This window comes from Sarcophilus harrisii, chromosome 3 (genome assembly GCF_902635505.1).
Source record: "Sarcophilus harrisii chromosome 3, mSarHar1.11, whole genome shotgun sequence".
In the NCBI taxonomy this organism is placed as follows: Eukaryota; Metazoa; Chordata; class Mammalia; order Dasyuromorphia; family Dasyuridae; genus Sarcophilus; species Sarcophilus harrisii.
Window position 1 is genome coordinate 475,315,455 of NC_045428.1, and position 14,991 is coordinate 475,330,445.

The 14,991-nt window shown below is 32.5% G+C and overlaps 1 protein-coding gene across 1 annotated transcript in view; it reads left to right on the plus strand.

Moving 5' to 3' along the window:
* ARHGAP42 (Rho GTPase activating protein 42) overlaps nt 1-14,991 on the plus strand; it is a 384,162-nt gene that overhangs the window by 300,880 nt on the left and 68,291 nt on the right. Inside the window, exons 11-12 of the mRNA XM_003764271.4 lie at nt 6,757-6,835; nt 8,299-8,338. Of these exons, the coding sequence (XP_003764319.1) occupies nt 6,757-6,835; nt 8,299-8,338 (119 nt within the window). The remainder of the gene's footprint in view (nt 1-6,756; nt 6,836-8,298; nt 8,339-14,991) is intronic.

Below are 14,991 nucleotides of genomic sequence, written 5' to 3' on the forward strand. Positions count from 1 at the left end.
TTACAATTTACTGTTCCCTATGTATTAATAAATTTCTGGATTAGCATACTTGAAAAACAATAGTCAAGAGTTAGGAAAGCAATAACACAAGTTGAAATACAACTACTTCATTGGATATCTTGATGGTGCAGTGGAAAAAGTGTCTGAAATCAGTAAGACCTGAGTTTAAATTTAATTGCAGACACATACTAGCTGTACGATTCTGGGCTCACATTAGATAATTTTTGTAAATCATTTAGCATAGTGCCTGGCACATAGTAGGCACTATTTAATTACTTATTCCCTTCCGTTCTCCTTTACTGGTACTATATAAAAGTTACATAGTGGGTAGAGGACTGGTGTAAAAATCAAGTCCTTTTATAACCATTTACTAGTTATCTGACCCTGAACTTTAACATCAAACCTCTCAATGCCCCAAGAAAAGAAACTCTGTAAACTGTATAAAGTTGCTAACTTGAAATGATAAGAATTTCCTTCCCAGGATTTCTGTACACCAATGAAATCACAAGTCCTAGCCAAAACAAAAACAAAACAAAACTCTCAGAACTATTGTTTAGACTGTATTCACATAAATTCATGGAAATTTCTGCTTTGAACCACATTTACAAATCAATGATTTCAAAGGTGTAGCTCTCTTGATGGAGATTGTCTTTCTTCCAAGTTTTTATTCAGATTATCTCCTACTAGTCAGAAAAATGAATTTTTTTTCACTTTTACACACTTTGTTGTTTGGACAATTTTTTTGTGAGAGGAAGTATTGTTTGGAGAGAGCAGCAATGTTTAAAGAATTATTGTTTGTGTGACAGAACCCTGGTGGGGGGTGACAATTGGTTGCACGAAGCACTGAAAGAGCAAAGGATGTTCTTTTTCAGTTGTTTCAGTCAGGTACAATTCTATGACCCCAGTAAGGATTTTCTTGGCAAAATTACTGGGATACTTTGCCATTTCTTTTTCCAGGAAACTGAGGCAAACAGGATTAAATGATTTGCCCAGGATCATGCAACTAGTAAGTGTCTGACCTGAGATTTCAAGATCAGTTTTCTTGATTCCAGACTCCACATTATCACTTGCTCTACCTATCTGCTTCACTTACATGTTTTTGAAAAAGTGACCTTAAAAATTCTTCTCAATCTCTGAATTGTCATTTTCTATGAGAGTTAACTAGGTTACATTTTCTTAGGCTAGTATTCCATTCTGCATGGTCAGACAGCTGAAACGAAGCATATAAAGTCTCCTGCCCTCCAGTAAGAAAGAAATATGGAGTATGCTGTAGTGGAAAGGACTTTGCCTATAAAGTGCTTAATCTCAGCTTTCCTACATGCCTGTGTAAATACAGACAATTATTATAACATCTCTGGGCCTCTATTTCCTCATCCCTGAGAATAGGATATTGGAATATGCACAATGTTCCCAAAGTCTTTTAGAACAGCCTGTATTCTTTCCAAATCCAATGAAGAAAAAAAGATATGAGTGTGATTTATATGAATTAAAACCAGCCAGCATTTGTTCTTTTTTCAGATATAGTCAGTGAGTAATGAGACCTTGTTCAGAATACTTTTGGATAAGAATGATTTACCATTGTGAATGTGCTTCATTTGTCTATTACCTCTCATTTTGGAAAGAGAAAGGGAAAGAAGAAAAATCTAGTTTTGAGAATTTGAGATGTTTTCTGCAAAACCAAACTCTTTCAATCTGCTTCTTCTTCAAACCTTACAACATAGATGTATAGCACTACCATTATTACTTATAATAGTATAATATACATTTATATATGATATATTATTATATGTATATTGTAATACATATATAATTACCACATATACTCTTCTTATTTCTTTTCCTGTTCATTCCTTTTGATTCATGTTTAGTGGATTACCATTATTTATCACTTTCATCCCTGCAGCATTACTCACATTTATACCTTCTCTTTTACTAATAATTTCACCCTTCTGCTAGTACTCATTACCATTCACCATTAGCCTGGTTACGTATCTTCTATCTTCTCTTTCTGCCTGTATACAGAATAATTATTCTTATGTATATGTGTTAATAGTATTCTTCTCTGAGATTTTTATCTGCTCCCTTAATGCCTAATAAGTAAAATCCAAACTTTTTATGTAGCATTCAGAGCCCTCAAAAGTCTGACATCTTTTCAACTTTATCTTACATTTTTCCTGTCTGTAAATTTTCTGTTCCAAACAAACTGAAAGAGTGTCTGTTTTATCAGTATTCACTATCTTTTCAAGTCTCCATGCTTTTTAGTCTGGGCCTTTTGCCTGGAATGCCATCTCTTTAATATTTGACCTGTTAAATGTTCTTTATAGTTGAATTCAAATGCCATCTCTTTTTCATGTTTCTTCCCAGAATCCGCCATATATAAGACTTCATGTTATTTATATTATACTTTGTGATGAGGGGTCAAACATACAGTACCCAGTTACATATATACCATAACACTCTAGACAGCAGCTCATGTAATTGGGAATCTAAAATGTAATTGAGAAATGTTTAATAAAACAAATAAAAAGGTAATAAAATAGAGATAATACAAATACGTGGTTTACAAAATGACTATGTAATCCACAGAGATCTTTATGTGTGGTTTGGCTACCCTTTTTTTTCTATTTAAGTTTGCTCTTGTGCACTTGACATTTTCTATTGGTTATTTAGTCTTTTATATTACTGTTTAATTATTCTCCCCTTTCCCAGGTTTTCAGTTGCCTGAATTCCAGCACAGTCTTACCTAAACTCTTATATCTCCCAGTATCTACATGGTTCTGGGTTCCCAGTAAAGGCTTTTAGTTTTGGTCAGGATCTCTAATTTCAGTGGTATTGGGGAATTAACTCTGAGGTATCTGCTTCCATAACAGAGGAACTATTTTGCAGTTTTGAGTCTTTAAAATTGCTTGGCAGTCCTGAGAGTTTAAGTAAACTAACTAACATTCACTGCTTGACTTTCCAACTCTGTGCCATGCTGGCTCTCCTTATTGTATTATATGTTCTTAAAAATAATCTTTCATAGGATGTAAAATAGATAATTTTGATTACATTAAATTTTTTGAAAATTATTTTCAATTTATGGAAGAAAACAAGCATAGCATAAGATAATAAAAAGATGATTGCACATGAAACAGCAAATCTATTATGTAAAATTTGCTATTTCTTATAAATATAATCATGTAATATTTTTTATTTTTTCCCTTTCCCTTTGCCTTAGAGATGGCTGTTATTACATATGAATAGGTTTGTATTTTATGTACATATATATAAAATACTTCTATTTATCAGTTCTTACTCTGGATGCAGATAGTCTTTCTTCACATGTCCTTTATTTTTAATTTGAGCATTATAATGGTAAAAATGACTTAGTTGCTCAAAGTCATTCTTAAAACAATATTGCTATTACTGTATATAGTATTCTCTTGGTTCTTCTCACTTTACTCTTCATCATTTTGTGCAAGTTTTTTCATTTTTTTCTCAGATCATTGAGCTCATCATTTCCTACAGCACTGTAGTATTCTATGATAATCATATACCACAACTTGTGAGCCATTCCACAAGTGATGAGGGGGTCCCTGCAACTTCTAGTTCTTTGTCATCAGTTTTTTGAGAGCTACAATAAACATCCCATTCACTTCAAAGTTATAATAATTATTTGTAAATTTACCTGCATCTTATTTTTACTCAGTATTTTCCTTCTCAGCCTCTCTTTTTACTGCCTCTTTGTTACCTTAGTTTTTCCCTACAAGTCCCTCCCAACCCTGCCCTCCAGTTTTCTAACCTTTCTACATGTTCAGGTATACTTTCTAGATATACTTATATGTTCTTAATGATAATTAATGATTGTGATTTTAAAAAAAGCACATTATACCTTCTTTATTGTATTCAGGTTTATTTTAGGTAAATTTTCAAATGCTTACTTTCAAAGAAAAATGTCGTCTTTTGAGGAAGAGATGTGAACTTCTAATGGATTTGTATTGTCTAACACTGAATAGAGGTTCAGACAACATGACAATTATTACTATTAAAAAATGAAATCACAATTGTTAGCCATGATTTTGAGAAAAAGTCTATTGACTAAACTAGTCATGCATTTGAGATTACTCCTTTTTTATCTAACTTTTATCTGTATGCAAGGTTGTTTTGTTCCTCTTTCCTGTATGACTGATTTTTATTTCAGAAATTTTAGGTTGTGAGATCAAGTAAGACTATCATTAGGCTAACACACATAGTTTTGTAATTTCCATCTATAAGAGACAGCCATTTTCTAGACAAAAAGAAATTTTCTAGGAAAATTGGCTCAGCTTTCAATTTATGGAAGCCAAAGTCTTTTTTCAGTAATGTGAGTTTTTAACTTGTATCAAAAAGAAGCTGAAAGCTTTAAATAATCAAATATGAAATGCAGATATCTGATTTTTAATAAAATACAATGTGTTTTGAAATGTAGAAATGATATTTGAAATTTGCTTATATTTAGTGAAGAAGAGGTGAGATTTTTTCATAGTTCAAACTTTGCTGACCAGGACAGAATATTAAAATAGATTCATCATTTTTATAACCATTTCTGAATAACTGGCAATCTTGGACTTTTTTAGAAAAAAAAGAAAATATCTTTTCAATAGCATCTAATCAATTAGATGATTCTTTTGTTGGAATGTGACTATTGAAGGACTTTGTGAGAACATAACTGTGATCATTGTTATCTTTCTAGTCCTAAGGACAAAACGTAATTTTGTGAGAATTTTTAGGCAACAGCCAAGGGTATCAAGTAGGAAATCACTGGTTATCCTTTTCTTCCTATATGCTTTCTGGAAATAGGAAATTATAGTGATGGTAATAAGAAGTTATATGAAAATAAATGCCTAAAAAGTCATTTCATTTTTCATGCCGTTCTTACATGGCTTGAATCTGTTGGGACAACTAAGTGACATAGTAGATAAAACACTGGCTTTGGAGTCTGGAGGTATTAAAGGGTTCAAATCCAGCCTCAGACCCTTCACATTTACAAGCTGTGTGGGCAAGTCACTTAATCCTGATTTGCAAACATTGCAAAAGCAACAAAAGATAAAAGAAGGAGGAGAAAAAGAAAATTTATAAGAAAGAAAGAAAAGAAAATCTATATCACATAGTTTTGAGTCAAATTAGCTTCCTTTTGGTGAAGGTACTAGGAAATTTCTTCAATTATCTTAGCGAATAGCTATATAGTCCCTGGAAAGGCTAGATATATGAATAATAAAGAATTTTTTAAAAATTTCTCCACAAAGTTAGAAAGTAATGAGAATAGTTCGAGAAGCCATACTTATAAAGTGTTAGAATTTGTAGCCAAGTACCCCTTTTCTCACTTTTTTTCTTGAGTTATATGTATTCCCTGTGTGTTTGTTTGCAATTATATATATTTATAGATATATAGATATATGTATGTGTGCGTGTGTGTGTGTGTGTGATAAAAGGATTGATCAAATTTAGTTTTGAATTATTCCTTAGAAGTGTTAGCAGTGATAACTTGTGTAATTGAAATACATAAATTATTTTCAATACATAATTTGTCCCTTCTATTTCGGTAAAAATATTTTCCTCGCATGCAGGATATATAGTGCAGGATAAGAAATATTATGTTTGTGATTCACTTGACACATTCCCAGGAGTAAGCAGCAGTGTAGGAAAACAGAGGGAACCAATGATCCAGGCAATTTTCCAAGTAGATAATCAGTATTCTTACAATATGTACTTTTGGTATTGAATTTATATTGCTATCTAAAATTTAATATAATCACCAAAGACTATATCATTGTGGTTTATTTTTAGAAGCCTTATACTATATTAAACTAAGTTGGAAGAACCAGGTTCCACTACTAGCACTTGTATTCCTGAGGGTGACCTCAGACATTTAACTTCTCTATGTCTCCATTGCTTTATCTATGAAATTGATGGTAGGATTAAGTTAAATCCAAGGTCTCTTGAGTTCTGTGATTCTCTCTGCATCAGAAGTTTTTTGTCATGTAGTTATAGAGTTGCTATGCTTATTTTTCAAGACTCAGTTTCATCTTGATTTTGGGTCAAGGTTTGAAATGTATAGATTAAGCATGAATGAAATATAACTTTTGTTTTCTTTGTTTATTTTAAACTTGTATTTTTTTTCCTTTAATAAGCATTTATCGTCTCTCCCTTATTTTCTGCCACAATTTAAAAAAAAAAAGAAAGAAAAATCAATCTTTTCTTTCAAGGAAACTAGTGACATCTTATGAAACATTTTGACAATTAATGAAGTAGCCCTTCTAGACAACAAACATTTTCATAAAGTACTGAATGACTTGTTTTAGTAATGGACAGATGACCTTTAGAATTCAGAGTATTTCTGAATTTCATAAGATTGTAGATTTAGGGTAGGAAGGGATTTCAGGGTTTCTCCAATAAAAACTCTTGATTTTATAGACAAACAAGAGGTTCATATGAGGCTCAAAGGGGTTACATGACTTGCCACGTTTGACCATATATATTATGTATGACTATACACAATCATACCAGCTACGGTTAATATGTGGAAGAGTCTGGATTCAAACTGATTTTCTTTCTACATTTTATATACTACATTATTAATTCAGCTCCCCTAGTAATTCTGCATTATTATAATTCACAAAAATAGCTAAGCAAAAATATTTTTAATTTGCTTACGTTGGTATGTAAGAATTTAAAACCTTTGTGACTTACAGAAATTTAAATGGAAAAATAAGCAAAAAAACATTATTTTTTTAATAGACATGGAATCATTACTTTGCAAGCTTTCTCAGAAGCAAATAGGAAACTGTGGCTTGAAGCAATGGATGGAAAGGAACCGGTAAGAGACTGTGTATTTCATAATTTTTACTTTGTAAGATTAACAATAAAATATTTTAAATATGATATATGTTTGCAAGTGGGTTAAAATTATTAACATAGAAAATCAAAGTAGGAAAACAAAATCCTTTAATATTTTTTCTGTTATGTCTCTGCGGAACTTCTAAGAACTCATGGTCTTATATAAAATCAAAACAGTAACATCTACTTCCCAAGGATTATCAGGCATCATTTAAATAAATATTTCCAAACTTGCCTTCTGTGCCAGAGTAATTGTTTAAGTTAATTCAATTTAATGAAAAAGCAACATTCTTTTTGATATTATGACAAAGCAACCTGTAAAATAGACTGCTAATTTTTTTAGTAGTTATTTATGGAAAGCCTTATATTTAAGTGATAGGATTGAAAATACCTATGGCTAGTAAGCAATGATGGGAAAGGAATTCATGCCTGTTATTTACTGAATACCCCACCAGAAAAGTATTCTGTAGTCAATGGTTAGTTAGTAAGTGCCTGCTGCATACCAGACATTGTATGTAAGTCTTGGAAATACAAAGAAAGGCAAAAATAATTCCTCCCCTGAAGATGCTCACAGTCTATTGGGGCCAATTATGTACAAGTAAGACACACACACACACACACACACACACACGATGAATAGAAAGTAGTTTCAGACAGGATGCACCTGGATTAATTGAGGAGTAAGAAAAGTTTCTTGCCCAAGTGTGATTTTAATTGAGATTTGATGCAAACCAGGGCTACCAGGAAGTGGAAGTGAGGAAGGAGAACACTGAAGACATCAGGCATGGGAGACAGATAGCAGAGTAGATACAAGGCATCAGAATATGGAGTGTCATATTTGAGAAACAGCAAGGAGACCAGTATTGTTGCTGGATTATGACTACATGATGAGGAGTAAGGTTAAAGAATGGTACAAAAGGAAAAAAAAATGCTTTTCTATATGTTGAGCTTGCAGTTCCTAAAAAAAAAAAAAAAATACTATACAGAGGAATGGGGAGTGGGAATGGACTCATCTCATAGAACTGCTGAATTAAAAGATGAATTTTGAACTAAGTATTGGAAGTTGAGGTGTGGCAGAGACAGACAGGTAAAGCCTAAATGGGAGGATGTGGTATCCAATAGTTCAGAGAAGAATATGATCTTCTGCAACATAATTAACTTCTGAACCCTATTTTCCTAATCTGTTAAACAAGAGGGTTGAATTTGATGACCTCTGAGATGTTTTTGGTAATGCTAGTACAAGTGTCTTATGAACTTAGGAAGATATTCAAAGTTGGGAATGTAGAAACAATAGTTATTGCATGACCATTAATGTAATGAATAAGTACTACATAATATTGAACTGATGTCATACTTGTTATTAATCAATTTTACCTAATTCATTGGTCAATATTTTAAATGTTTGTTAAGAAAAAATCACTAATTTGACACTTTATTTTTCAGATTTATACTTTGCCTGCCATTATTAGTAAGAAAGAAGAAAGTAAGTCTCTTTAATTGCATAATTTTTTGTTATAAATCTAAATTACAGTGAGATATTTCAGTCAGTGAAGTCTAGGTGTTTGGGGGCATTAAACATATTTGGTATGCCTTAGAAGTGATAGGCTTTATTTTGTATCAAAGATTTTCTCCAGCTTAATTGGAATAACTGAGTCACACAATGTGTTTGGGGGAAATAGTATACATATTAAACTGGCAGAGGAAAATAAAAATAAATCCTATGTTCAATTTTGCTTATATTTATAATGGAAGGAGATTTAATTTGTATGGTGTGGTACAAAAATTAACCTTTAAGAACTGTTGCATTAATTTTTTTACAATTCTGATTATACTGAAGGTGATCTGACATAGAGAACATATGACATAGAGTAACACTATGAAAATCTTAATAACATAATTCTTTCACTACTACACTTTCAAGTAATGTTTCAGTAAGACCAAGGAAAGACAATTAGACCCTGGCAATTACTATAGTCCCTAGGTAAAACAGACCATTAAAAACAACTAAGCTTAAAAAAATAAATATGTAAGTATGTATGTGTGTACATACAAATATATATATATATATATACATATATATATACAAATATATTTAAATTTCAATAGTATTTTATTTTCCAAATACATATTAAAATAGTTTTCAAAATTTGTTTTTCAAAGACTTTGTATTGTAAATTTTTATTACTCGCTCTCTTAGCTCCCTTTTTCCCAAGATAATAACTGATATAGATTAAAAATATGTGTATTTCTTTTAAACATATTTCCATATTTATTGTGTTTTGCAAGAAAAATAAGACCAAAAATTAAAAAACCAAAGGAAAGAATAAAACCAAACAAACAAAAAGTGAAAATACCATGCTTCTATCCATATTCAGTCTTCAGAGTTTTCTTTCTGGATGTAACTGGCATTTTCCATCCCAAATCTATTGAAATTGCCATGAATCACCACATTATTTCGAAGAGCCAAGTACTTCACAATTGGTCATTATATATTCTTCATCTATTGTGTATAATGTTCCCTTGGTTCTGCTTTCTTTACTCAGCATGAGTTCATGTAAATCTTTCAGGTTTTTCTGAAATCAGAGTGCTCATCATTTTTTTATAAAACAATTCTCTCCTATTACATTCATATGCCACAACTTATTTAGTCATTCCACAATTGATGGACATCCACTCAATTTCCAGTTCCTTGCTACTACAAAAAGGCCTGGTACAAACATTTTTTGCACGTCGGTCCTTTCCCCTCTTTTATGATCTCTTTGGTATACAGATCCATTTAGGAGATTTTTGGATCAAAGGTTATGCACAGTTTTGTAATCCTTGGACATAGTTCCAAATTGCTTTTCAGAATGGTTAATCATTTCACAATTCTATCAGCAATTCAAAAAAAAAATATATATATATATATATATGTGTGTGTGTGTGTATATAATATATTTTTAACAAAATTTGTTTAACAAAACATATTGAATTTATAGCTAATATATACATACATGTGTTATATATATTATACACATATACTTGCACACATATGTATATATGTATGTATTTTATCCTGAGAATAGTTTGCTTCTAAACATGGTGTTGGCTCATTTCTCTAAAGATTTCCTTCTCCATATGGAACTTAGCTAGAAATCTGAAAAGCAGCAAAACATTGAAATATACTACAAGTGGCTACTAACAGCATGCATTTCTATTCCATGGGAGAAGTATGCAAGTTTTATAGATGAGTTTATAAAGTTGTAGTATAGTTGTTTTTTTTTTTTTTGGGGGGGGGTTTGCATTAAAATCTTGTGTGATATCCTAATGACTAGAAACATTTTACAGATCTTTTATCATATAGCATCAAATTAGATTTATGTAACTAGTAATGATGATAGTTTAAAATGTATTTAGTGTTTTGCAGTTACAGGATCATATATTATTTTTATAAAGTTACATATGAAGTTATGATGGAATGTGGTTGTTTTAATAAAGTACGCCATTGAATAGAGACTGAGATCTTGACAGCAGTTTATCAAAGCAGAGAAAAAATGTTATTCAGAGTATCATGAAATGTGACTTTAAAGAGATAAGATTTCTATTGGAGAAGTAATGAAATATTAGCTTTAATCCTCAATATATTATATTTCATAGTATTTATTTTAAAAACACAATTAATATCATATGACTGAGAAGATAAAATGTATAAATACTATCCTTATGATCATACAATGACAAGGAAAACTATAAAGCAGTGTTGTGTTACAAAATATCAAAGCAAATTTTTCTAGGCCTTATGTGGCAAAATTAAATATGAGAGAGAGGGGGGAAGAGAAAAGGAGAGGGAGGAAGAGAGGGAAAAGGGAAGAAAAAGAGACGAAGGCAAAGAAAGATGGGGAGGGGAAGAAGAGAACAGAGGGGAAGAAGGGAAAGGGAAGGAGAAGGAAGAAAAGAGAGAGATTTAGGGAGGGGAGGATTCAGGAAAGGCTATATATTCACTGAAGACATTTGCTGTGTCTTGAAGGAAAGTTAGGGTTCTGCAATGCATATGTGAGGAGAGATTGCATTGAGCATGGATGCTAAAAGAGATGGGAGATAGAATGACATATAAAAGGAATAGTTAACAATAAATTTCTAGTTTCATTAGAAAGGTTGGTTTAAAAGGGGAAAATATGAACAAGACTAGAAAGGAAGGTGGGCAAGGAATAGAATGGGACGATCTTTAAATTTGGACACATTTGTATTTTACTCTAGAAGCAACTGAGGGGCCTTTGACATTTTTTTAGTGAAGGAAGAGGTGACAAGGTCTGCTTAATGTTTTAAGAATATCATTTTGGCAGCTTTGCAGAAGATAGAAAAGGAAAAGATTGGAAACAAAGGTGATCTGGGAGTTTCTTGTATTAGCCTGGTTGTGAGGGCCAAAACTTAAGACAGAGTATGAATAAATGAAGAAAACAGATGTCAGAGATACTGTTGATATGGTAATAATTATTCTGATGGATGTGGCTCTTCTCAACAATGAGATGATTCAGACCAGTTCCAATGATTGTGCGATGAAGAGAGCCATCTACACCCAGAGAGAGGGCTGTGGGAACTGACTGTAGATCACAACATAGTATTTTTACTTCTTTGATTGTTGTTTGCTTGAATTTTATTTTCTTTCTCATTTTTCTTCCTTTTTTGATCAGATTTTTTTGTGAGGCAAGATAATTGTATAAATATGTATGCCTATATTTGATTTACATATATTTTTTTACCATGTTTAACATGGATTACTTATCATCTAGGGGAGGGAGTGGGGGAAAAGGGAGGAAAAAATGAAACACAAGGTTTTGCGAGACTCAATGTTGAAAAATTATCCTTGCATATGTTTTGAAAATAAAAAGCTTCAATAAAAAATTAAAAAATAAAACAAAACAAAACAAATTGGATCAAAATAATTAAGAAGACTTGTCAGTTGATTGAATGTGTGCAAGTGCTCAGAGAAGATTTAAGGAACATTCCAAGGTTGCTTGATTAAACAGATAGTGATGCTTTCAAAAGGAAAAAGGGAATTTCTAGGAAGAATTAAGTGAGGATGAAATATAATGACTTCTGCTTTGGACAGTTGTTTGAGGACCCTTTAGGAAATCTAGATGGAATAGTAAAGTTCAAGAGAGGCAGCAGAATTGGATAGAAAGATTTGAAGATAATGCTTAGAGGTGATAATTAAAGCCACGGGAGTTGGAAAAAAGATCACGAAAGAAGAATATATTTAGGAAAGAGAACCCAAGTCAAGGACTGGTTTGACACACACTTATTTTCAATGTTATATGATGTGTATTATTTGATCAGGACTTTCAGATCTTAAATGATGTCTGTAATGAAAATGATGAATTGCAAAGACAAGTAAGTATTGCTTTGTTTCACCAAATCGAAGATGTACAGGAAGAACAAGGAAAGTCTCATCTGGAGACACTCTGGGTTTCTTAATTACTGGAAGGCTGAATGAACAAAGACATGCTTTGTCAGTTGTATGTAATTGTAAAGCAGTTTTGAGAAAAAAAAAATTTCTCCCTTAGAGCTTCACTAAATTTAATAGCTTTTGTGCTGTTCAATTTCCTTTTTCACTTGTTTGTGCTTCTGTTAAAAGGCCACGACAAGCTCTGAGATTCTCAAAAGAAAGACAGACAAGCAGAAAGAAAATAACTTTTACTTTTCACTAACGACTTTTTGAATTTTTTTGTCTTAGCCTGTCTACACAGGAGAAAGAGTTCTACCATTGGGTGCCAAGCTAGGGGACTGTTGTAGTAATTGCCTCTTCTGTGCATCATTCCTTTGTCCTTCTCTCTCCACTTGTCTAAAAACAAAGGACAACTACGATAAAGAGCAAATTCCCAGGAACACAACAGTCATATTATTCTGCTTTTCTATCCCCATTCTTAAATGTCTAAAGTGGGTAGGAAAAGGAGAGGAGAAAGACCTAGTTGAAATAGCACTTATAACTAATTGTGAGAAATTAGAGCTAAGCCCTTGTATTAAAAAGAAGTATTTAGAGAACCTGCTAAGGAGGCTGTTCCGTAATCAGAAGAGGCTTGATGCCCATAACAAATTCTGACCTTCTCTGTGACCCTGGCATGTCCACGAGACAAACCTAGAGTAACAAAGAGCAAAAAAATGTTGATTCTTTCCTAAAATGGTTTGCTCACATAATCTTTCAAAAACAAAACTGTTTTCCTCTCACTTTCAATTTGATAAATTTGTTTCAGTTAAATCCTTAAGTGTCTTTAATATTGGCACAATAAAGTATGTAGATATAATTCTCTACATATAATTTTCCTCAACCTATTTCAGAACAAATCATCATGCAAAATATTCTGGGAGATTGGTCCTAAAGAAGGTTGCTGTTCCCGGAAGGTGAAATCCTGACTGCTTATATACTGTATCCTGGCTGTATTACCTATATGGACATCAGCAGAAATCATCAAAAGAACAAATAAAGGAAGAAGGAAGTGGGACAGAGGTCTATTTATTAGGAGAACAGGGAAATGCAGGACAGCCAAAAATAAGGACTGCCTGTGGTGTTCCTTCCTGTACTTGCTTTGTGAACCCAATAATAGGACAATGGCCACATTAGAGTCAACCTTCATCTAACAAAGCAGGAGCCTACTTGCTGTGGGTGTGCCACTGGCTTCTTAACTGTGATCTTATCCTATCCCAGAAAAGCATGGGTTATGAAAGTCTAGTTCTGCTACTTACCATCTTCATAAAATTGGACAAATCACTTCTCCTTTCTTAACGTCCCTTTCCTCTCCTCTCTCAAATAAAGGAGATAATCTAGATAATCTTTAAATTGGGTTGGGTTTTTTTTTGACCACCTTAAAAATCGATGGAATTTAAATGTGTTCATTTTCAAAGAGAGCAGGTTTTAGCCACATGATTCATTGTTGTGTAAGGGAGACAGCAGAAATTATCTGGGGTTTTTTCTATCCATTAACCCTCACTTGTTTTCATTGGGTTTATAAGGTCCATATGAATTAGGTTTGTCACTGTCTGTTTTGAGGCAGAAATCAAACCTTGGATCCAAGGAGTTTTATACTGAGCAGATTGCAAAATGCTTTGAATTCATAAGATTGTTCTGTTCACTTTAGAGATCACGTTTTAAAAAAGCAATGATTATTTTTATTACTTGGCAAATTACAGTTAACATGGGCAATTCTATATGCAAAGAAACCTAGAATGGAGTATCGTATATGATATTGTGAATCCCTGTTTCTAATGGCTTGCTTATTCAAAGGCAAATAAAAAATTGAATATCTTAGCTTTAAAGCTGTCCGGTTTGTCAGCATTGGCAACAGAATCTCTTCTTCTCTGTGTTTTTATAAATATTTTTTAAAAAAATTCTTTCTAACTTTTAAAATATATTACCATCATTTTTCCTCAAACCTCCCCCACCACAATCACAACCAAAAAACATTGATATAAATGTAGCCTCTATATGGGTGTGACCACAATTCTCTTCTGGGCTGATTCACTCCATGTTGCCTTCATTGTGGTTAAGTCTGGGTTCCTGAAGGTCTAAAACTACATGGCTGTGACTTAGCATCCCAGGGATAACTTTGTGGGAGGGAGTATAAACTCTTAGCATAAGTGTAGAGTCTGATCCTCCATTCATATGTTTCATATTTACACAGAATAAGCCATTGTATTTCCAGTATTAAATATAAAGCATTTAATTAACTGTAAGATTAAAGCAAGAATAATTTTGCCTTTTTTGTTAGATTGAAGACTAGCAAGAGAATAATCAATATATCACGATTTGTTTACAAGTCTGAGTCTATGATTCATTCAGTATCCATCAGGGAGAGTGTATACAATTATAGAAACCTAGCACAGCATCAGATGAATAATATCATTGGTCCTCTCAGAAATAATTGGCACTATAAGAAGCTGCCTTTCTACTAGTTGTTTTTCATGTTCTCTTTGCTTGCCTTGTAGGTCAGAATGTCCTTTTCTTCTACTCTTAAATTGATGAAACAGAAATACAATCTTTTATCTCAAAATCATCTTTATAGGGCACTGAGAAATTGCATTAATACATTATAAATAGTATCCTTAAGCTGAAGAACTGTAACATTTAGCTTGGCTCCCTAGGCAATGCAAACAAACTTGGCT